We start from the raw sequence: 22,874 nt of genomic DNA on the forward strand, positions 1-22,874 counted from the left end.
AAACAATGGCAAGTGTGTTCTCAGCTGTCCTGGTTTCAGCTGGGATAGAGTTAACTGTCTTCCTAGTAGCTGGTACGGTGCTGTGTTTTGAGTTCAGTATGAGAAGAATGTTGATAACACTGATGTTTTCAGTTGTTGCTAGCAGTGTTTAGACTAATGTCAAGGATTTTTCAGCTTCTCATGCCCAGCCAGCGAGAAAGCTGGAGGGGCACAAGAAGTTGGCACAGGACACAGCCAGGGCACCTGACCCAAACTGGCCAACGGGGTATTCCATACCATGGGACGTCCCATCCAGTATAGGAACTGGGAAGTGGGGGCGGGGAATTGCCGCTCGGGGACTAGCTGGGTGCCGGTCGGCGGGTGGTGAGCAATTGCACTGCGCATCATTTGTACATTCCAATCCTTTCATTATTGCTGTTGTCATTTTAGTAGTGTTATCATTATCATTATTGGTTTCTTCTTTTCTGTTCTATTAAACTGTTCTTATCTCAACCTGTGGGTTTTGCTTCTTTTTCCCAATTTTCTCCCCCATCCCACTGGGTGGGAGGGGAGTGAGTGAGCGGCTGCGTGGTGCTTAGTTGCTGGCTGGGTTTAAACCACAACATCAGCTTATTTGTTTTTCATCCACTCAGAACAGATTTCACATTCAGAACTTCATCATAATAACAACATAATTAATAATAATGATTGCTTTCTCATACAATCCTTACTTTACTAGGCTTTGCTCTGGTGATAGCAATGGGAAATTAGTGTAAGGAATGCCTCTAGGAGTAAAGTTTCAGAAGCAGATTCAGAGACAGTAGCATTGTTGTCCACTCAACCATACAGCCTGTGCATGCTGGGCCAGATGGTCTTCCCAAAAGCAGCGTGTTGTACTCCCTCTGCCTTTGCCAAGACTTGCATTCATGCGGTAGGTTTGGTGCACAGACAGCGAGCTGTTACTACTTACACTTCTCCTCAATCTGCAGTTGTCTTGTATTCAGGACATCTTTCAGTAGCTGCTTTCTGGCCTCCTTTTCCAATCGCATTTGCTCAGCCTTCTTGGCCCAAACCTTCGCCATCTCTTCATCGAGGAGCTTGTCCACTTCTTTTTCTCGCTGTTTCTCCTCCTCCAGCTGTTGTGCCAGGTGTGCCAAGTAAGTCTGTTGCTCCTTGAACAGCTCTTGCTGTAAACACACAGACATTTGCAGATCTGAGTAAGTGAGTTCAAAAAAGCCTTTCAAATCATGAAGAGAAGTGCTGGTTTGCAGCCAGTGCGGGAACTGGGAGCCTAGAGCTCCATTCCAAACCCTGCCATGGGAAAGAGCTGTGCAGAATCTTCTTCCCGGTCAGTCGACGGTACCTGGACAACAGCATAGGAGCAGAACAAATACAGAGTGATCCCTTCCCCCATAGCAGCCCAGCTGCCTACAACACAGACATTTTACAAACTTTCCACAGCTGACCAGGCTACTTCACCATCACCTGCATTACAAGCCTCGGAATCCAATAAATATAATAATAAATAATAATAAGTATCACCTCCTCTAATTTTGTGCCAAGGTCTAACAGTGAGTTTATATAACTTGCCTAACATACACGAGCTTCTAAATATCTTGAGCAGAGTAATGAATGCAGCTCCCTGCTCTGTCTTAAAGCTACCTTGAGACCCGTTGGACAATCTACTTGTTTTAAATTTAGGAAGTGACAGACAGATCCATCATTTCATGGCATCTCCAAGATATTTAACATGAGGTTTTGCATCTATATATCCAGCTATTAAAGATTTAAAACTGTTTCTTAGTATTAATGAACTAGAATAAGTTAAATATTTACTTTCTTCTGCAGTTATAAATATTTAATAAATCAGGTCCACGAAACAAAAAATATTTTTCTAACCTCCATTACATCCATGCAGTGTAAGGATGAAGAAGCTCAGGTGATTTATACACAATGAAATCAGCAGGGAGGGACAAGATTCCAGGATTTCCTGAGAGCCCCCTTCTTTTGTCTAGCCTGGTAGCCCTGCTCATTACAAAGCATGCTTTAAAGTACGTGCTGTGGTTTTAACAGCTAATGGGCTTCTTCAGAGAAGTAGAGTGCTGGCAGAAGGAGAGGCAACAGGCTATGCAACAAAAGAATCAACTTGTTCAGAGAAAAGGGCTTGTGTCTGATCTCATTTATACTGTGCGGTTCACTAAGGGCCACAAAATTAGTCTAGATGAGGTATTGCCCCACAACTTCACAATGAATACCTCTAGTCCTTACTTTTCTTTTTGTTTTCTCCTCGGGGTCCTCCTGGGGTTCCTGAAGAGATTTTTCTAAGATCTTCATCTCTAGGGCAAGTTCACCATGTTTTTCTTCATTAAGACGATTCTTCTTGTCCTGTGCTGCACTGAGCAACATATCCCTGTATTCCTTCTGTTTCTGTAGTTTCTCCATCTGAATTTGTTCATCTTCTAGCTTAAGCAGTTGCTGCTGTTCTTCCTACAATGGCAAAAATAGCCAGCTTGTAAAATCATTGCATAACTTCAAACTAAGTGATGGCTAGAATTAGTTTAATTGAAACATTGAAGAGTAAAGATAAATATTTAAAGCCTTTCTTGCTGACATTAGAGAATTAGTGTCATCCATTAGACCTGTTAAACCATGAACATTTTAGCATATCGTTCATTAGAATTCAGGATTTTTCTCTTTAATTATCACATGCACTTCAACACCAAAACACTGAAATGCCTGATGTTCTCCAAGTATTTCAAGCGGAGAGACAGAGTCATCTCTTTAGAGAAGTCAGTATCATTGCAGCACACATGATCTATATCCAAATCTTCACACAGAGCCCGTAACCACTAACCACAAACACAGCCATGTGTTCCACCTGTTTCTGCATATATTATCTGTCCTGTGTCTGTGCTGATATTTGGAGCACCGCATCTTTAGCAGACATAAGGTTGCACAAAGTAAGTAATTGTATCCTTGGGCAGTAATTGCATCTGATGGGCAGTTACTGACTTCCCATGGCTTCAAACCATTCCACTTTATATTGGAAAGAACAGGAAAATGGACAGTAAAGTTGAGTTCTTAAGAAAGAAACAAAGAAAAACAGAAAACGTATATTTAAGATCAAACAGGTATATGTACATTCAAGATTATTTAGCCAAAAGAAAGAAAAAAATCGCAAAGCAGCATCAATAAAGTAACTTAGCATAATTCCTGAACATCCTGCATTTGAGTAAGTTTACAAGCAGTCATAGTCATAAAAGAAGTATGTGGCCATCATCAGCTTATGTACAGGTCTTAGAAACAATGCCTCAGCTGTCTTGAAGGTACAGGTTTTTGTTAACCTGTTTTTAAATTAAATGCCTCTTTTGTAATGTAATATTCTAATATGCATCAGCAGGTTTGCCATAAACAACGTGTTTAATCTTCCCTATACGGAAGTACAAGCTGCACTTCCTAAGGAATGTAACTTGTTATGCTGGACATAAAGCACCCACTGAGTCTTGCAGTGTTTCAAAGCCAAAGCTGACTTTGCTATCTGCCCCAATGGTCAAATTCACTTTCAGAAGCTGGTAAAACAGCTTTGAAACTCAGAACATATTATTTGAGCCACTGAATAAGTAATCCAAAAAAACTTTGGGCAGCGAAGACGGAAAGAAAGCAGAAATAGTTAGCAGTCCACTGGGCAAGTTGGCACGTGCCTTAGGCTGAATTCTGACGTCAGTTAAGTTGTATGAGAGTAGCCAAGGATGGGATCCATGGTGCTTACTCTGTGAAAGTTTATACGATGGGATAACACAACATTGCAAATGTACACAGAAATTGTTACCAACTATCCATCTGCAAGCCAGGACCAAAGTGCTATGGCAGAAACTAGTCTAGCACTTGTGATACTACAGCCAGAATAACATGATTTCAGTCACCTTCTCAAGAAATTACAATTCTTTAACGGAGAGAAAAGACAAGAGGGGGAGGAAGGCAGCTAATTAGGTAATGTAGCAAATGCAAAAATTGCTGTCTCTGTTTTGTCATCCAGCCCGAGCTATCTTGATGCACACATATGTCCTATCGTGGCAAAGGTGCAAGTTTTGCTTCCCTAAATAATCTATTTCCATTGCAACAACCAGAAGAAACTGTTATACACACAGACACTTAGCTGTCCACAGCACGTCCTTCACCCAGATGAAACCCCTGATCATTAGAGGCTACCAACTCTGTACTGAAAAACTTGTAATGACGCCATCTGTCACAGCCCTCTCTGCTAAAAAAGGATTACATCCCATTTTCAATAAAGAAACCTGCCTTTATGGACCCTTTGAAGAAAGCTTTTTTCCAGAGACTAAACCACTTTACCAGAAATTTATCTCCTTGACAGAGCCCAAGGCAGCTGTCTTCAGGGGAAGCTACAAAGTCTTCTATTCTAATATCATTTTTCTGAAAAGGCCAGTTAAATAGAAGTGTTCTTTGCCTGGGAGGTTTGGCAGTGCCTTAAAAGTTCTTACAAGAAAATAATTTTATTCTGCATGTTTTTAAATAAGTGAAACATTACAGTCTAGCTAGGAATAAGGGCTCCACTGTTTTACAGCCAGGATTTTCAGAGCTTTAGATTCATTATTGTCACTATTTTTAAAAAGTAGTGGAGTATATATCTTGCCAACATCAGCTTCCACTGCCTAACAGAGCACCCTGAGGGATCATTCAACTGCTACATGTAAATAGCTGCAAAATGAAGACTGAGTCTGAACTAAGCAGTCTCCTGTAACACAACAAAGTCAACACAGAATACTGTGAACTACCAAGCCCCACTAAAGCCAGCACAACTACAGCAAGTCTACCCTGGGGAGAGACGAGGAAAAAAAGAGGGTAGTGGCCAAACAGTTGGGCCAAGGTAGCCAAACGCTTCTCACAATGTGACACCCAACAGCACTAACAGGTGAGAGAGCTTAGGCAATGCTTGCTAATTTGTTAAAAAAAAAAAAAAAAATTTAAAAAATGGATGTAGACTAATTCAGTCAGCTGGGGCATAAGCAGCTGGGATTTTCCGTATAAATCTATCTCCTCACATATGTATCAGGATCCTGAGTGCACCAAGAGGCTCTGCCACCTCTCTGCAGGGGCTTGGGTGCCTGTGCTCACCGCCAGCCCTGATGCGAGCCTTGAATCGGAGCTGGGAAAGAGCGGTGCAAGAAGGGGCTGAGAGGAGTCGCTTGGGAGCTGCAGTTAGGCTCAGTCTCTCACCCTTGGTGCCTACGTGAGCTACGCTACAGGTACGCCTCTGCCTGAGGTCGATCCTGATCCAGACCTGCTGACTTGACTTCCTGGCTTCACCTTGGACTTCACCACGACAGACCTGCTGAGCAGTTTGGACTGTTAGATGACCTCATTAACGTCAGCAGACCTGCTCTGCTCCGTTCCTTCGGGTACTGTGGGACTCTCGTCAGGCAGGACAGCGTACTTGCCCGCCTTGCTGTCACCCTCGGCTCCTGGCTCACCTTCCCTTCTGGGAGCAGCACGCTCTTGCTGCTTCGTCCCAGCGCACTTACCATGATGATTAAACATATGTATCGTGGTCTGAGATCTGGTGTTACGGATTACAGCTGGGACACAAGACTCTCTAGCTATCCCGCAGGAAACTGGAAATCAGAAAATTGCAAAGATGTCTGGCAAAAGCTTAAAAATCTTTCCATTTCCCACAAAGGCTCTGAGAGGCTTTGAATGCCAAAATCCTTTACAATGCTGTTTCAAAAGATGTATTTCCCTCTGTAAACAGGAATGCATTTGCCACAGCTCTGGAAAAGAGGCTTAGCATAATAGGACAGTCTCAGATACTAATGGAATCAGTGAAGATATAAATAAGGTATGGATTAATCTAAATGTCTAGTAAGCCTCATTAGGAGGGCCTTATACAGAACCCTGAATTGAGAATATGGAAGTTACCAGCAATCGAGCCTCTTCTTCCTTCAGCCGCTTTGCCTCCTCTTTGTGAGCACTGAGCACCGCGACCTGGGCACTGAGCACATTCAGGATTTCCCGATTCTGTTCTGCTGATTTCTGCATCTCCACCGCCTCTCGCTTTTCCTTAGCCAACCTATCCTCTTCCCAAAGCTCTGCAAACATCTGCTCCTCCTCTTTCTGTTGCTTTTTCAATTCCTCCTTCAAAGCTAGCTGGGCCAGCCGATCTTCACACAATTCCTTCTGATGCTTCTTCATCCACTGTACACGAAGCTCCTCACATTGTTCTCTGAAAGGCAACATAAAAGTTTTTAAAAAAAAAAAAAAAGTCTCAAAATAACAAGCAAGTCTGGAGGTGTGTGATGGATGGAGGCTCCCGGCTCACAACTACTCAAAGGACCACAGCTCAGGACGTGGCATTCTACACCTGGTCTGACACTGAGTCCTTGTGAGGCCTACAGAATCATAGAAAGCCTGATTTGATAGAGATTTTGACATTAATGAGCTGAAGAGCAGGTCCTATATTTGCATTTGTAAAAAAAAAAAAAATTAAAAAAAAATCTCTATATACATGCACAACATATACATGTTATTTATCCAATGTGTATTTTATATAAAAAGTATACATGTAGTTGGAACATGGATTGTGTGGGGTTTGTATATATATATATATACACTCTTTTTTAACATATAAAGCATATGCACACTACGCTTGTTCAAACGTGTAGGTTGCTCTTAATTCAAATGAGGACTTAGAACAGGTTTATTAGTCACTTGAAAGCTCATTCATATTCAGAAAATACTTTGTGAGGTTACACGGTTGAAGAGGAACCACTAGAAATCTATTCATTTTTTTAATGAAGTTTTGTGGGATAATTCAGAAAAGTTGCAATAAAAGTCTGGAGAAGCTATAAAGTCAAACAAGTAACGCAGCTTTCAATTTTCATTTACTCACTGCAACTGAGTTGCATATAAACAGGTATTTATCTTCAGTTGATGAAGACTCAACTACTTGCAGATTCTGCTTTTATTTTTGCTAAGCACTATTGAGATCAACATATGCTACCAAACAATATTTAATTTGAACAATATACAAGCATTTTAATTCTGTTCTATAACCAGGTTATAGATTTTCACAAAATCAAAATGTGAAACTAGCAGACAATGGTGAAGATCTACAAGTGTTAAGGATCTATAAGCTCTAAGGATGTGTGATAGACACACATGAATGCTGTGAAGTAAAAAGATCTCTCACAATTTCATGCTGAATGAAACCATCTTCTACAGATTATTGCAGTGCTATTTAGGAATTCATAGCAGACATCATAAGATATGATTGACTCAATCTTGAACCACTGCATGACAGCAGTAGTTACCTGTACAATGTGAAATACTATTACTTTATACAATCCTGTAGAAGCTGACAATCCTGTGTAGCAAAAATATTAAATATTCATCAAGCAACTATCTCCTAGTACTATCATTCTCGACATCAGGAGAGTTACTTAATTTTCATAACTACAGCAATGAAACAAAATCTGAATGAATTCCATTGCCTAAGATGTGTTTGGGTTTTTTTTGGTTTTTTTTTACTTAAAAGCAAAATTAAGTTTGCCAGTGCTAAAGATAGACATTTGATGGTTAGCTTTGTCATACTCTGTGGCTCTGCTAAGGATCTGTCTCTGCAAAGTCTTCACTTTTCTAAATGATTCCTAAGTCAAATATAGCTGCTGTCTCCATCTAAACCCACATCTGTATTCCCTGACCTGGGTTTCGGCTATAGAATTAATAGGAGTGTTATTGTCTGTCTGGGGCCATGGGTTCCCACCTCCACGGAGGCTACACAAATGATGCAAATTTGACCTCTCCCCAAGGCCAACTGCTATATCCACTGACAATAAGGCAAACAGGGAAAGAGTTTTGCAACACAGGATGTGACTGGTGCTCTATAACTCGTTTCTGCCCTAAAACTAGCGAGATTATGCTCTAGAATAATGGCTTCTTTACTTGACACTGCTCCTTCATCACCTCCCGCTCACCTCCTGCTAACAAGCACAGAATGAGCACAGCTCCTGGTATCATTAATATGTGGCTGAGACAGCTACCAGTGTGTAATAACTATGTGTTGGCTTACAGATCTTCCAAAGCTTTACCAATAAAACTCCATGCTAAGCCAGCCTAATAAAAATTACTTAGGGTTTATAAACCGCAAAGAACATTTACCCGAACAGCCCTCCTCTTGTTCAGAACCGGCTAAACAAGCTGCTGACAGACAGAAAAAGCGACTGTGCCAAAAGCCAGCCTGACCCTGTTCTCAGTGCCACAGTGAAAGCCATCCAACCAGTCAAACATACGGTGGAGCGGTGCAAAATCAGAGCTGTGACTGTGGAGGGCAAGGATTGCTACACCTCACTCTCCCATGGTGCTGCAGGAGTGAGATACAGCCAAAGAACACAATGCTTGACCTGTAATTTCAAGCAGAAGCAGAGGTCTTGCCGCATTTTCTTCCTGTTGGCATTCACTGCTTGCTGCCTCACGCTTCAACTGTAAGCTTCCGGGGCCAAGGGCATCTGTCTCTTCATCCTCTCCTTGTAAAGCACCTAATGCCATGGAGGCAGTGATAAAAGGTGCTAAGCACTATACACAAACGATAAAACGGAAAGCAGCGCCATGAAAACAAAAATTCTCATTTTATTTGATATTCAGAAGGTATTTCTAACCTCTTAACTGTTCCTGACTTAGAAGAAACAACAGTAATCCGCCAAGTCCCCTTTCATCAACACCAAGTCTCTCTGAGATAAAGACTGCCACACTTAGCACTTTTCTCCCCCAATCCTAGGGCGTGCCACATCCTCTAACCAAATTTGGGTTCTTCCCTGAGAGCTAGGCTTGTATCCTCTAAAGGAGAAATTGTCCCTGGAATGAGGAACCATCCTCAGCTCAGGTCTCCATAAGAGAAAGGTGAGGAAATACAGGAACGAAGGAGCAGATCCCAGTGCAGGCTAGTGAAAAGGGAGGGCTGTTTTACTTCCTTGTACGAGACGGGAACCTTCCGAGCACTCATTCACTGGTCGTCCCAACGACGACAGCAGAGAGCAGCCCAGCGATGTGCATGCCGTGAGCTACAGCGCACTCCGAGAGGTGCCCCTGCCTTCAAACAGGTCAACAAACGTACTACGTCATTGCTGGTTTTCTTACATTTTAACACTGGGATCTATCTTCCAACTCCCGGGTAGGAGTTAGTGGTGATTAAAGACTACAGTACTACTTAGTATTCATGAAAAATATATTTCTCAAACGTTCTGAGGGAAATATGCCACTATTAAGATTTGAAATCTTACACCATTAGAAATAACTGTATTACCTTAACACAATGGGTTCAAAGTTCTCTCAGCAGTGAGGGAATGAAGAATTAGTTATTCTTTTTCATGATTATAAACTAATCTGAATTTAATTGAATTCTCAGAGGGGAAGAGAAGTTAAATAAAAGTTCAGCATGGTTAGAATTTTAATAGAAAATAACCCTGTAATTGCTTGATTTCATCAAAATAATTCCTTCAAAGCAGCTTTTACAGCAACCTATAAACATCTGCTCCCCCAGATGGCTGTTTTTCTTCCTCACTTTGCTATCCTAAGCCTCTTAACATTAAAATTGTGCCTGTATGTAGCCACTTCCCAAAGACAGAAACCACATGTATTCCCCCCCAAGTTATTTATTCATTTTATGGCTGCAGTATGAAGTTGCTGTGATAGCAACATTCTCTGTATAGATGCTTCTGATGTTATCACAAGAAAGGATGTAATGTGTTTTATGCAAATTTTAAGACATTGCAATTTTCTTTAAAGATACCAGTGATGAACATACCCATGGGCTAAAACTGGCTGAATATCTCTTCATACAAGTGGTAGCCCTTCATGAAAATGAAATCCAGCAGAACTCTGGTGGTCCAAGCACTGTCCCCTCTGTCACCTTGCGACAAAGGACTCTTCCTGGCTAACACCACTACTGAGAAGCTGTTAAATCTATACCCTTAGGCTATAGCTCAAAACCCAGCCCACATGGCAGATAAAAAGAGCTGCCTTTTAGTACTCTGCAATAATGTACTGGACTGCCGTACACTATAGGTGCTCCTATACCTCAGGTTTGAGAATCTATACCTGCAAAAGAGCAGAGCGCCTTGCTTAAAGTTAAAAGAAATATAAAGAAGTCTGTATTAGGTTTCAGAAAGACATTCAAAACAGTTGTAAATTCACAAGCAAAGAGAAATAGAAAATCATGTGTATATCCACCTGCTACTGGAAATGACCTCCTGGGGCTCCTCTGGGTGTGCCCTAGAGCAACAGTCTCCAAGGTGGGATGTGCAAGACAATCCATTGGGGTGTGGGAAGAAAGTATGTTTTGTACCATTAATAAATAACATTAAAAATAAAAATAGTGTTTATTTCATCTTTACCTCACCCTCTTTTAATTTCTGTTTTTGCATATGTTTTGTAATGTACATAATATACTAGTACAGTAGTACAAGCATATAATTTATAAATAAGTAAACATATTGGGGGTGAGTGCTAAACAATTTTTTTTTACTGATAGGCGTGCACAGTCAAAGAGGTTTGGAGACCGCTGCCCTAGAGGACAGGTTGTGACACAATTACAGATTCCTGGTTGTGGATCTTCAATAAGCATTGGTCTCCTGAGCAACAAAGCCTGCTCCCAGATCTCTGCATGGATCAGGACGGTTTAGGAGGAAGAATAACAGCTAACGGTGGGGGGAAAAACAGATTTGGGGCTACTTAAAGACGACAAATACATGCAGATTCAGATATTAGAAGTTACTAATCTAATCAGAATTGATCACCACAGTAGAGACTTCCTTTCTCATTGGAAAAGGACAAGAAGAAAAGACTTTAAAATATTACTAGGAGTATACATGAAGAAACATAGCTGTCTTTCGAAGGAGAGATCAACAGACAAAGTAAACTGTTGCTGGTGTTATTAAAGTTTTGATTTTTTATAGGACCCTTAATTTAAGAGTAGAAACAGACAGAGCTAGAAGAACGGAGAGAGGAACTGACTATGGAAACATATTTCCGTTACATCAGGACAGTCAAAGAGAAGGACTCTCTTGTGCTGTAGGATGAAGATTCATTTGCAAAGATACTCAAAGATTGCCACTCACAGCAGCTGTGAAGAAAGAGGATTTCACTGCCTCTAAATCCTCTGAAAAACTGCAGCCAGCAGAACACCACCAGTAAAGCTCCAGCAACACTTTTTAATGGGATACTATGTGGTATGAATATTGCCTAGATCCAAGAGCAGACTGGGAAAGGTAGAAGGATGATGGGAATGATTCCGTGAGACTGAGTGAACCATACATCAATAGGGTTGTACTGGGAAGAACGAGGACCTCAGACATTAAGACAGGCAACTGCAGCATGAAAGTCCAAGTAGGTATCACCAGATGATGAGATTCACTGGTGGGATTCATTTTGCAATTAAAACACCTGAAATTAGGCATCTAAACAGCAATCTACATGTGAGCTAAATTCCCATTCTAATCAATGGGAACCTAATCAATGCAGTCAGTAGAGGCTAGGGTGCAGTTCAACTGGCAGACCAGTATATGCCTACTTTAGGATGACATTAGGTTCCTTTAACTGTCCTGATCTCAATGAAGATCTACTGAGTAGAACAGGATTTCAGATTCTCAGTGAATATAAAGATACCAACACTTAGACACCTACCTTTAAGGTGTCTAAATCGCAAGCTGAATCCCTTCTCCTTGGCATGTAAGACTAGGTACAAGTACAAACTAAAAGACACTCCAGCAGCATCTCCTCTAAACAATTTTAAAAGGGAATTTCAACCACTTTGTGTGATAGGTAGAGAACAAACTAGGAATTGTAAATTGCAAGGGCCATATTTTAAAGCCTGCATGTGAACTTAGAAGTGCGTACACTGCCTTAACACCTGTCTCAGCCAATAAACCCCACCTTTAGGAAACAAATATTTATCTGTGAAATTAGTTAGAGTTTATGCACAAGTGAAAGCAAGTGTAGATTTTTATCCCCAGCCTCTGCACACTGAGAAGCAGGTGTTGTGGATTTCCACTCCCCAGTGGGAGACTGGGAAGAGATACTTCAAATTACTACAATTAAATTACATTAATATTATTTTCATCCCTTCCTCAGAAAACCAGATTTCCAAGAATTGAACAAGTCAGTTTTCATGCCAAGGCCTCAGGGCCTGATAAGCACCTGCAAATCTTAATGACTTCAAAAGACACTGCCAAGCTCAGCGTCCAGGAAGATTTGGCACAGAAATTCAGGTTGCATTAAAACCTTAGCTTCAGCTGGTACTCTTGAAAAGTATGCAACAAATAAAAACACTGTCTTTTTGGACAATGTTAACTCTTCAACAACCTTTGATGTATTAGCTTAATAAGCATGATTTAGGCCAAATTAGCCTTCCGTGAACGCTTTTGACTCCAATTATAGAAAGCTAAAATAGAACTACATGCCAGAACAAGGAATCACAAAAACAGCCGATTTGGCAGGTGAAAGTGCAAGGATGCTCACATAGGACGAGGATTTCAGCACTGCAGTTGGAAGAATGTTTTCATGGTATCTCAGCACTTAAACAATAGAGACAGGACAGTTCTCTGCACCTGTTGCCTTCATCTCTATTAATGAAATTTTTTCTCACACACTTTGCTGAGGATTACAGCATTGCAAATTTGGACCCCTGGTCTTTAGAGGCTGCACCCCTATATTGACAGTGAGAAAAAGACTATACGCTGCTCCACTGCAGGCAACATAGCTGAGGCCTTTCAACTTCTGTCAAAGCTCATACATCTCTATCCAAACCACCTTTTTTTTTTTATCCTTTCAATAACATTCATCTTTCCTTCCTCAGTTTATTGTCACCTTCTTGTTAAATTGCAGCTTCGTATTTACTTAGCCTAAATTCTATTTTATAAGATACCTGAACTGCTGCTCTCGTTTTTCAGCCACAAGTTGTTGTCTTTCTTTTTCTCTCTTCTCTCTCAGTAATTTTGCTCGCTCCCTCATTTTCTCTTGTTTCTCCAGTACCGTTTCTTCAAGTGACTCCATCTCAGCAAAGTACCTACTTTCCTCTGCCTCCAGGAGCTCACGAAGCCTGTAATGAAAACATTTAAATAAAAGCTAAAACAATCCTTCTGTTGAATGATAAAGTTCTAGTTTATTTGTTGTGAGTGCAAAATGTGTACTGGGCTCCTTTCAACACTTCTTGCAAATGTCAAAGAAGGGAATGTCCGAGGGAATGTGAAATTTTGACTCAGGTTCACTCCTGTTGTGCCATGGAGGGGATCTTACAGCACAACAGGACTGGTTCTGCCCTGGCACAGTTTAAGCTCCTTATCTTACAAACTATTAATCCTAGCAGCAAGAAACCTGGGGCTAAGGAATCCAGAAATCTCACTAATCCCAGCCCAAATACCACAGTGGCCTCTGGGAATTCACTCTCACTGCTACTGCACAAGCAATAGTGCCACAGACTTATGCTGGCACTGCCGGTGGGAGTTACAGTAGCAAAGCCAAAGCATGACTCATTCTGGAAACTGAATTGCACTCTCTTCACCGTGTACTGAGCTGAGTCTCCTCACAAAGACGGCACAGGGATCTTAAGCAGTTAAATAAGAACAAACCCCATGAAGTTAAAAAAAAATCCTGCACCTGGGGAGGAATAACCCCATGCATTGGTACACACTGGGGGCTGACTGGCTGGAAAGTGGCTCTGCAGAAAGGGACCTGGGGGTCCTGGCAGACAAGCTGAACATAAGCCAGCAATGCACCCTTGTGGCAAAGGCGGCCAACAGCATCTTGGGCTACATGAAGAGCACTGCTGGCATGTCAAGGGAGGTGATCCTTTCTCTCCAGCACTGGAGAGACCTCATCCGGAGTGCTGAGTCCAGTTCTGGGCTCCTCAGCACAAGGAAAATACAGGCTTAGTGGAGCGAGCCCAGTGAAGGGCCAACTAAGATGATGAAGAGACTGGAGCATGTCTCCTAAAAGGAGAATCTCTCCTAACGATCTCTCTCTCCTGAGAGAGCTGGGACTGTTCAGTCCTGGAGCAGGGAAGGTTCAGCAGGATCTTAGGATCTTATCAATGTATATAAATATCTGAAGGGAGAGAATCCAGAAAAGGGAGACAGCTTCTTCTCAGTAGTGTCCAGTGACACAACAAGAGACAATGGGCACAAATTAAAACATGTGGAATTCCACCTGAACACAAGAAAACACTTTTTTTTTTCCCCTTACTATGGGGGTGGTCAAATACCATAACAGGTTGCCCACAGAGGTGGTGGAGTCTCCATGTGCGGAGATAAGCAAAACCCAAATGGACAGAGTCCTGGGCAACCTGCTCTAGGTGACTGCTTGAGCAGGGGGTCAGACTAGATTATCTCAGGAGGTTCCTTCCAACCTCAGGGATTCTGTGCAATTGTTGTACAATTCCCACGAAGACACATCAGACCAGGATACCAAACTGATGACCTTCACAGCTCCAAAGTCACTTAATGCAAAAGAGTAACTGAGAAATTAAACTATACGATTTTTTTCTAATATCAGCACAGCACAATTGTTCTTTACAAGACAGTAATATGCCTCACCTTTATTATTTTTGAAAGACTTCTGAAAAAAAATTTATTTTTTCAACTGCCTGTGCTGCAAAGTATTACTTGTAGACCTAAACGTTAACTTGATGAGGTTGCAACAAAACCCTCAGTCACACCCAACAATTACAGCTTCTGACACTTTTATCAACGTACTCTTCGTTCTCTTTAAAACTCAAGCAACACAAGTGCTATAATACTACTTTTATTTCACATTTGGCAGGCAAGGCTCTAAATGCCACCAAAACTGTACTAGTTACTGTGTTTGAATACGTATCTCTAGTCATTGGCTCAGTGACTAGTACTAGTAACAAGAGCCCAAAGGCTACTGTTTGCTCTGCATTGTTACTTGACCGCCAGTTAAGCACACCTATGCTTTCTGCTACGATGAATAACAAATACCATGCCACAATGCACAGTGTAATGTACAGAGCTGGCTCAGCTGAGCGTTTTTCCCTGTAATCGTTCCTCCAAGCATACTGTCAAGTTGAAAATAGTAGGGCAGATATTGGTATTAGCTACTTGTCTGCTACCTCTCTCGTCTCTCATCAGTCCCCGCCAGATACTCCTGCATTGTCGCATCCACCTTTCTCTGCACAACGCTGTGCAGCCATTTTTTTTCGTTGCGTTGCTGCCACTCGTAGACATTGCGATACCGGTTGTACAGCTTTAAGAAATCAGCATTTTCGAGGTGTTCCTTTTCTTTCTGTCTGCGGGCCAAGATAAAATTTTCACTTGTTGGTTCTTTAGGAGGCTTGGCTCTCTGTAAGAGAAAGCATATGTCTGGGTGAAAATATAATCAGTTATTCTGGGGTTTGGGATTTTTTTTTTAGTTGAACTCATGACCAAATAAGTACGGAACACCAAATGATGAGAGTTCAGGGTAATTAGGGGTAAATCCCGACAAGCCTTGCCTCGAAAAGCACAACAGCAGTACAAGAGCATGACGTGGCTTCATGTGCCAGCGCTTGTCTGTTGCCCAGGCCACAGCTTAAATCTTACCCTGCAGATCCAAGGGGATGTTTACGGTCTGCTTTACACGCACGGAACAAACGTCCCGCCACCTCCGTCTCAGCTCCCCGGGGCTCCGAGCACCTCCTCACACACTGCCGCACCTCCAAAAGGAGCGGCCTCGCCCCGCACCGGTACAGTCGGACCGGCTCCCCCAGGGACCCACAGCAGAGGGCAGCGGATCCTCCCAAGGCCCTCAGCCCACACAGCACCGGGCTCCCGCGGGAAGCCCACCCCGCCGCCCTCCCGGTTCCTCTCAGAGGGCCCTGCCCCAACCGGCACCGGGTTGAGGCGCCCGCCCCAAGGACCCCGCACCACCCGGGAACGGAGCAGACTCCTCCCGCGCCGGCTCGGTCCCTCACCAGCGCCAAGGAGTGCGGGACAGGCCCGGTCACCTCCCGCCGCCACCGCGCCTCCATGGCCGCCCCGACGCGCCGCCCGTTGCTATAGCAACCCGCGGCGGCGGAAGTGACCTCATGACGCCGGGGACGCGCGCGGAAATCCTCGCCCGGCGCAAGCGCGGGAGGGAAGGGCGCGAGTCGCGCATGCGCAGTCCGCCGGGCGGGCTGAGGGGAGGCGGCGGGGCCGTAATGGCGGCGTGAGGCGGATCTGTGCCCGGCTCCGGTACCCGGCCCGCACACGCTGTGCCACCGCTCCCGGGCCGCAGGCACCGTGTGGGCGCCGAGCTGTGAGGCCGCAGGTCCTTCGAGGGTGGTAGAACGTGCAGGGCCCCGTCCCTGCCGCGGATCAGTCAGGGCCCCACAGAGCCCAGGCCCTGGTGCCCCTCGTTGGTGTAACGTTACCTCGCTGGGAAGTGCTGGTGGCGTCTAGTGGGAGCAGAGGCTGGCACGGATGGGTACAAGAGTGAAAACGTTTTGAGTTAATAAGCGCATAAAAGGAAGAATGAGTTTAATGTGCCCGCAGGTTGATGGTAAACGTGTGAACCCCACAGCATCAGCTCCCTGGTCACGACGGGCAGGCCCCTCGTAGAGACCTCCTGCTAATGGACGGGCTCCGGAGCTTCCCCAGGCTGGAGGAAAATGGGAAATAAAACATTGGCTGTGGATCAGTGATTGCTTCAAGTTCATTACCCACAAAAAAAGTCACAGGAAAAAGCTGTTGGTGAAGCTATGAAGCCCAGGAACGCTGATACTGCCAACAACCTTGCTTTCTTGCAGATAATTGGGACTTGGCTGATAAATTATAAAACTGATCCAACAGAAGAAAGGTCAATGTTTAAAGCTGACTGTAAAGCTTCTCATCCAACTGAAATCAGCAGTGCAATTACTTTCGGTACCAGTGATGGGATCCTTGCACAATCAAAGCAAGCCGTATGATACACAGGATTTACACGCTGGGGTATGTGTTATGCCACCGCAATAGTCCTTGAACTGGAATCTCTTGAGTTGATTTCAGTAGAGACTTATGCTATCATCCTATTGTGACTTAGTCTTTGAGATGTTTGGGAGAGGCAAACAGCTTCACAGCAGGGAACTGTGGGTTTTCCCCCCTAAAAACACTCATATTTAAGCGTTGGGAGGGCTGAATTTCTTTGTATGTTAATAGTTTTGCTGAGTATTTTATGGGGTGTTTAATGGGGAATGTTGCCTTAGTCTTAACATTTACACAAAACCACAGATCAGTTTTCTGGGTAATAAAAAATATAGACTGTATACAAATGTGCAGCACCTGAAATAAAAAAAAAAGCGGGGGTGTGGATGGATCCTCCCGTCCCCCTATTAATGTTTTATATGAAGTCCCTCCACCAGCTTTGAAAAGATTTCCTCCTGAAAAAGCTAGTTTTAGTCCAAAGGCATGACAGACGTCTTATGACTTTGAGCTTATTTTACATTAACGTTAGATGAAAAAACAGATTCTCCTTAAATTACATGCCAAAGGGGATCCTGGTCACCACATTGTTCTCCAGGGTTTCCTCACTGGGGCTATATCTATAGGATATATGTAGTATATGGTCTGTCCTGGGTTTGCTGGTTTGGATGCTCTTTCCTGAAACTTCTCTCTAAGGAACAGCCAGCAGAAAGCCCCATTTGAGACTCAGGTGTCAACAACTGCACAGAAGTCAGAGCTTTAGATGTGGGCCAACGTTTCAAACTGCTTTAAATGAAGTGCAGTCAGCCACAAAAAGGGATGGAGTCATCTCTCCTTTCTGTCCCCATCCAGACAGATCAGCACAAAGATACAGCTCATGTAGCTAAACCCTAATAACAGGATGATGTGTCTCCTTGGGCTTGATCTGCCTTGGCTCAGCTGCAATAACGCTAACGTCAGCATGAAGGAAGGGCTGGGAATGAGTGGGGGGTAGGACAGCACCACATGATGAGTTAGAGCAACTCGGCAAACCAGAGCCATTTTTCAAGAGCAAAATCTGTGGTGGGAAAATCCGGCAAGGACAGTAGGCCCTTTGTGCTCTTCTAGGAAGTGATTGATATCAACTGATGAACAATTCCCCCTTTTCTTTGTACAAAAGAAACCTTTTCCTTCTTCCTCTAGAAGAAAAATTAACTTGATTTAAGGGAACCAAAGTCATCCCCACCCCTCATAAAAGACAAAACTTTTCCTGCAGTGGCTGCCTGTTCCCTTTGTGTGGGACTGTGGTGGCTGCATGAGCCAGCACTTGGGCATACCAGGTCCCTTCCTTCTACAGGATCAAAAGTCCTTCTCCCCCTGCAGATGCCCTGGGCTTCCCAGGCTGGGGCTCTGAGAAGTTGCCAGTTCCTCTCTGGTTCTGAATTCCCCCAGGGTTTCCTCACCGGTCACACTCCAGACCATCTCAGGTTCCTCCCGTCATGCTCCCTTCTAATCCTTCCTGCCAGCACCTTCAGGCAATCTTCAAAATACTTGCTTAGGGAAATCATGACTCCTGTTTTTTGTGTCTTTTGGGTACTTTTACTCATTTTTTGAAGGATTTGCTGTTTGCTCAGATCCACATGACCGGCTGAGTCAGGAATAGGGATAGGAGAGACACAAACATGCCTCCAATGAGACATCCCTCGCATAAGTAGCAGAGCTCAGAACTTATACTAATGTATGTTAAAAATAAAGCCTTCATTCAGCCATGTGTCACAGCCGGTACCTGCCAGCCGGCACCACGTGTCCTGGTGCAGAGCCCCAGCTGTGCGGTTTCCCCTGAGAAAGTAGCCTCACATCTTGGCTCTCATCTCTCACCTTCATGATTAACTCGAATTCGTGCTGGTACTAAGTTCTGCAGCCTAAAAGTCCTGCAGATGTTTCATCGTGCAGCTGTAGGCAGCGCTGACTATCAGGATTCTTGAGGTTTATCTGTAATAAGCATGTGTTTCTGTTGCGGCTGTGTATCTCCCCATGGAATTGCATGGCAGCAAGATGCAAGCTTCTAGTGTTGGCACATCATTTGGAGATGAGTAATTCTTAACGTTTAATCAACTCTGAGCTTCCTGTGAGGGCTGAGAAATTTTGAGCTGGAGCCCAGGAGTAGCTGGTCAGCTTTCAAATATTAGGAGCTGAAAAGAGATCTGCAAACTTTCTGAGTGAAGAAAGGAGGCGGCTGATGGGACAGGTCTATGTTTGGCCTTGGCTTGTGGTGTCAGCTGTGTACACAGGTCGTGCTTGGTCGTTGTGGTTTAAATGTAGAAGTGCAAAGATAAGAGCCCTTCCCCAACCATGTCTGAGCCAGGCGCCATCAGACAACTGCTCTTTTTTACGCCTGACCTGCACAGCGGAAGGGAGTGGGAGACAAGATCAGCTGCTCTCCTCCCTGCACGCCCACACGCAAGTAGAGAAAATGTTATTCTCCTTTCTTCCTCTCAACCTTGAAAGAGCAGAGTTTAACCACAAAAAGGGAACACAGCGTGAAGGAGGGGTGAATAATCCCAGCATGAGAAGATGATCATGAACATGGTCAGTGTGTCCTAGGGCTGCCCTGCCAGGAGGTTTACACAGTTTCGTGGATCGAGCCATTAAAACTGCACTTATTTCTGAAAAGCTGCCTGTGGTCCTTCCCTACCTCCCTGCCCCAAGAGCTGACCCGCCAGTGCTCTGCTCAGCAAACTTCTCCTCCTTCTTCTCCCTGCATGTTCCAGGTTTCACTGAGAAGACTCTGTCCTCGTGCCCGGGCTTGCCAGTACCCAGTGCTGCCAGTATTCCTGTCCCTCTAGAGCTACTGGTTTTAAGTCCTGTGCTGGACACAGCCCTGGAGCCTCCTCTGATTTTAAGTGCCAGCCTTTCACTGCTGCAGCTGGGATCCAGAGACCAAAACATCTTCGAGCTGCTTTAGCTGTATCTTGTAACTACCACAGAATACCACAGAAAAGCTAACCAGGCATCTTTCAGGGTTTCATCACCTATGTCCTACCTGGCTGTCCTCACTCACCAGGTCAGCAAGTGGGGTAAGACCAGTGGTATGATCAAATCAGGGTCGATGGAGCAGAGCAGAGCATGAGGCTTGAAATAGCTGCAGTCAGAGCTTCGGGGTCAGTGCAGCATTATCTATAGTACCTGCTCAGCAGAGTACTGAAGCATGGTAGAAATCAAAATTCTATGTCTAGCACTACGGCAAGGTCTAAACTGCGAACCCTCACACATGAATGCTCCAGTGAATACAGCTGCCGTGGCAGGCTCTCTGCTGGTGTGGGATGGAAGGCCATATAGAGTCCTTGCCTTCCTAATTAAACTCCATACGGGAACAATTGCCCTCCTGTAAAAATGAGAAAATGTGAGTATTTGTTTCTGGGAAACACGTTTTTTCATGACTGCAACAAGAACTGAGTGTGTAACCCAGCTGGAGTGTTTAAAGAGCAACTGAAAGTATTTGAGTTTTTCAAACTTCACTTTTTGCTAATTTTGTGATCTCCATTAAAGATTTTTTCAGTGTTTTTAGCTAAAAAGCACTCTCTGCTGACTGTAAACTTTCCTTCCTGTTATTTTTACATCAGTATTTTCAAGAGATCCAAACCATTCTGAGAAATAAGATCACGTACTAAGAAAAGTGCTTCTGTGTCATCCTCACATGCCAACCACCAGAGGCTGATTTTCCGACCCCATTCCACCAATGGTCACCAAAACGTCCGGCACAATTGGCAGCTGGCACAGCAGAAAGGAGGGATAAAGGCTTAGAGTCAATGGGAGAATGTGGAAAGGACAGGTTACGCTGAAGTTTTATAAACTGATGGTTCTCAAATGAACTTTGTAGGATGGATTTGATCCTAGAGGACTTAAAAAGTGTTTCCAGCCATCTCAGAGCTTTTTGCAGTGGGGGTTTTGGGAGGGCAGCGAGGTGCTGGCAGGCTGAGAAAGGGAGAATATAGGCTCCATTTAAAAAAAAAAAGGAAGGGCTTGGAAATTACAGGCCAATTAACTTCAGTTCCTGAAAAACAACATCAAAGAGACCATGGACTAAGTAATTGGGAAATCATTCGTAAGCAACTAAGAAGAAAATACGGAGATGAATACCAGCCAATGTAGATTTGTCAAGGACAAATGGTTTCACTTTAATCTCATTTCCTTCAGTGATGGCTAACAGGCCTTGTGGGGAAAGAAGCAATAAATATCATATGATAAGGCTTTTAACACCTCCCCATACCCCACGGTAGCTTCATCCCCACTGCCCGTCGGGAGCGATCCCCGGCCCGGGGACAGTCACCCGTGGTTTGCTGTCACCTGGGCTTCTGCACCCACCTCTCATGGGTTTTAATTTCAGTAATCACCTGGAGGAGAGAATAGAGAATTTAAATCTGGAGAGCACGTGGAGGTGGCAAGGGCTAGGACTGGGGTAGGGATGGAGATTCCAAATGACCTTGAGGATTTGGAGGAAAGGGCTGAAAAATCAGATGTGGGGCAGAAAGGACAAGGGCAGGGTCGCCCACCTGGGCAGGAATAATCAGGAGAAGCGGATGGGGAACAGCTGGCTTGGAAGTGGTTCCTTCAGCAGAAATAGATCTGCAGCAATAGGTGATCACAAGCTGGAAGTAAGTCAGCAACACCACGGCACTGCAGGAGAAGCCAGAGGCGTTCGGCATCCTCTTCGGCACAGCTAAACCCTTGGGGAACACGCTACCCTTTTTTAGGCACTTTAAGAAAAATGGGGCTCAGTGGGAGAGAATCAGTTCTGGAAAATACCAGAGCTGACAAGTTGTTTAGTCTAGCAGGAAGAAAACTCAAGAGAGTTATTTCCAGACACATGGTCTGATGTGCAGAGGGGAATTTTTATCTTTACATGGTTGATGCCTGGTAGGTAAGGCAAAAAGTAAAGATCCTTTTCCTACTAAACGTTACGGCTTCCAGTGCAAACCGTTGAGCTTGCATGTTGCAAAACATACAATAAATAAATGAGTGGGAAACCTGTTGTTTTCCCAACATATTTCCTAAACCAAATTCAGACTTAAACCAAACCAACCCACCCAATTCATCCAGGGCAAAAGGTCCAAAGGCAGAGAGCAGCTCTGGAAACCGAGCCTCCTGTTAGGCTATCTTTCTGTTATCGTGGTAGATACTTTTAATTTCCTTTTTTCCCCATTCATTTCAAAGTTGACTGTGAAATTGCCAGCTTAGTGCTTTTTAAAAATCCTGTGTTCAACAGGAATCTCTTGATTTTAAGACTAATTTGGTGGTGAATGGTGTGGAATGTCATAACCACGGCTGTCTGAGATGGTTGGGATACGGCTGTCTCCACGGGCACATCCTTGTTCTGGCAAGTTACTTTCTAGGCCACCTTTAATAAAAAATCAGCCGTTGTTGATTTTAATAACATTTTGCTTTGAAAGAAACAGCATACAGCTGGTAACATTTTGATTAAGGACACTATTTCATTCTCATTGTGAAACTACTTTTATTTTATTTTTAAATAGAGAACTAACAGACAAAAATGGAAACAATCTTTTGATATCAAAGAAAGATAGGGTTTGGCTGGCAAGATGGTTTCTTTGGTGTGTTTTTTTTATTCCTTTTCATTTCAAATGAAACTTCAGAATTTGCCCTTTCATTCTTATTCGAAATATTTCCCCCAGATTACCAGTCATTCCTACAAAATTATGAAGATAAATGGTTTCCAGGCAATTTCCTTTCTTTATTAACACCTCAGCCTGCCACGCTGCAAGGGAAAGTGAAAATGCTGCTTTTTTTAAAATGAAGAAATACTCCACAATTATACACTCTGTTCATATTTATTGCTGTAATAGAAATTATCATGGCAAACACAGGCTTGCTGGCAGGAGGAGCTCCGTCAGCAGTCATCAAGGTCTGACTTTGCGCTGATCTTTACTCCTAAAGGAATTTAATTTTGGAACT

General features: G+C 43.7%; 3 protein-coding genes across 5 annotated transcripts in view; 1 reads left to right on the forward strand and 2 right to left on the reverse strand.

Annotated features, from left to right (window-relative positions):
- Positions 1 to 8,212, reverse strand: part of MYO5B (myosin VB) — a 171,949-nt gene extending 163,737 nt beyond the window's left edge. The window contains exon 1 of the mRNA XM_030005719.2: positions 8,202 to 8,212. The gene's annotated coding sequence lies outside the window, so the exon portion shown is untranslated. The remainder of the gene's footprint in view (positions 1 to 8,201) is intronic.
- The window catches only part of CFAP53 (cilia and flagella associated protein 53), a 35,494-nt gene that overhangs the window by 2,330 nt on the left and 10,290 nt on the right, over positions 1 to 22,874 (reverse strand). Inside the window, exons 3-8 of one of the 3 annotated variants that reach the window (XM_030005725.1) lie at positions 15,585 to 15,657; positions 15,116 to 15,345; positions 12,914 to 13,087; positions 5,917 to 6,220; positions 2,248 to 2,466; positions 950 to 1,166 (exon numbers count right to left, since the gene is read on the reverse strand). In XM_030005725.1, the coding sequence (XP_029861585.1) occupies positions 950 to 1,166; positions 2,248 to 2,466; positions 5,917 to 6,220; positions 12,914 to 13,087; positions 15,116 to 15,156 (955 nt within the window). In that variant the 5' untranslated portion in view covers positions 15,157 to 15,345; positions 15,585 to 15,657. Of the gene's footprint in view, positions 1 to 949; positions 1,167 to 2,247; positions 2,467 to 5,916; positions 6,221 to 12,913; positions 13,088 to 15,115; positions 15,346 to 15,584; positions 15,812 to 15,955; positions 16,062 to 22,874 lie in introns of those variants that run through there. The other 2 variants (XM_030005723.1, XM_030005724.2) reach the window with 2 other exon arrangements.
- LOC115337442 (tetraspanin-36-like) overlaps positions 16,159 to 22,874 on the forward strand; it is a 29,381-nt gene continuing 22,665 nt past the window's right edge. Inside the window, exon 1 of the mRNA XM_030005729.1 lies at positions 16,159 to 16,952. Within this exon, the coding sequence (XP_029861589.1) occupies positions 16,896 to 16,952 (57 nt within the window). The 5' untranslated portion in view covers positions 16,159 to 16,895. The remainder of the gene's footprint in view (positions 16,953 to 22,874) is intronic.

This window comes from Aquila chrysaetos, chromosome Z (genome assembly GCF_900496995.4).
Source record: "Aquila chrysaetos chrysaetos chromosome Z, bAquChr1.4, whole genome shotgun sequence".
Taxonomy (NCBI): domain Eukaryota; kingdom Metazoa; phylum Chordata; class Aves; order Accipitriformes; family Accipitridae; genus Aquila; species Aquila chrysaetos.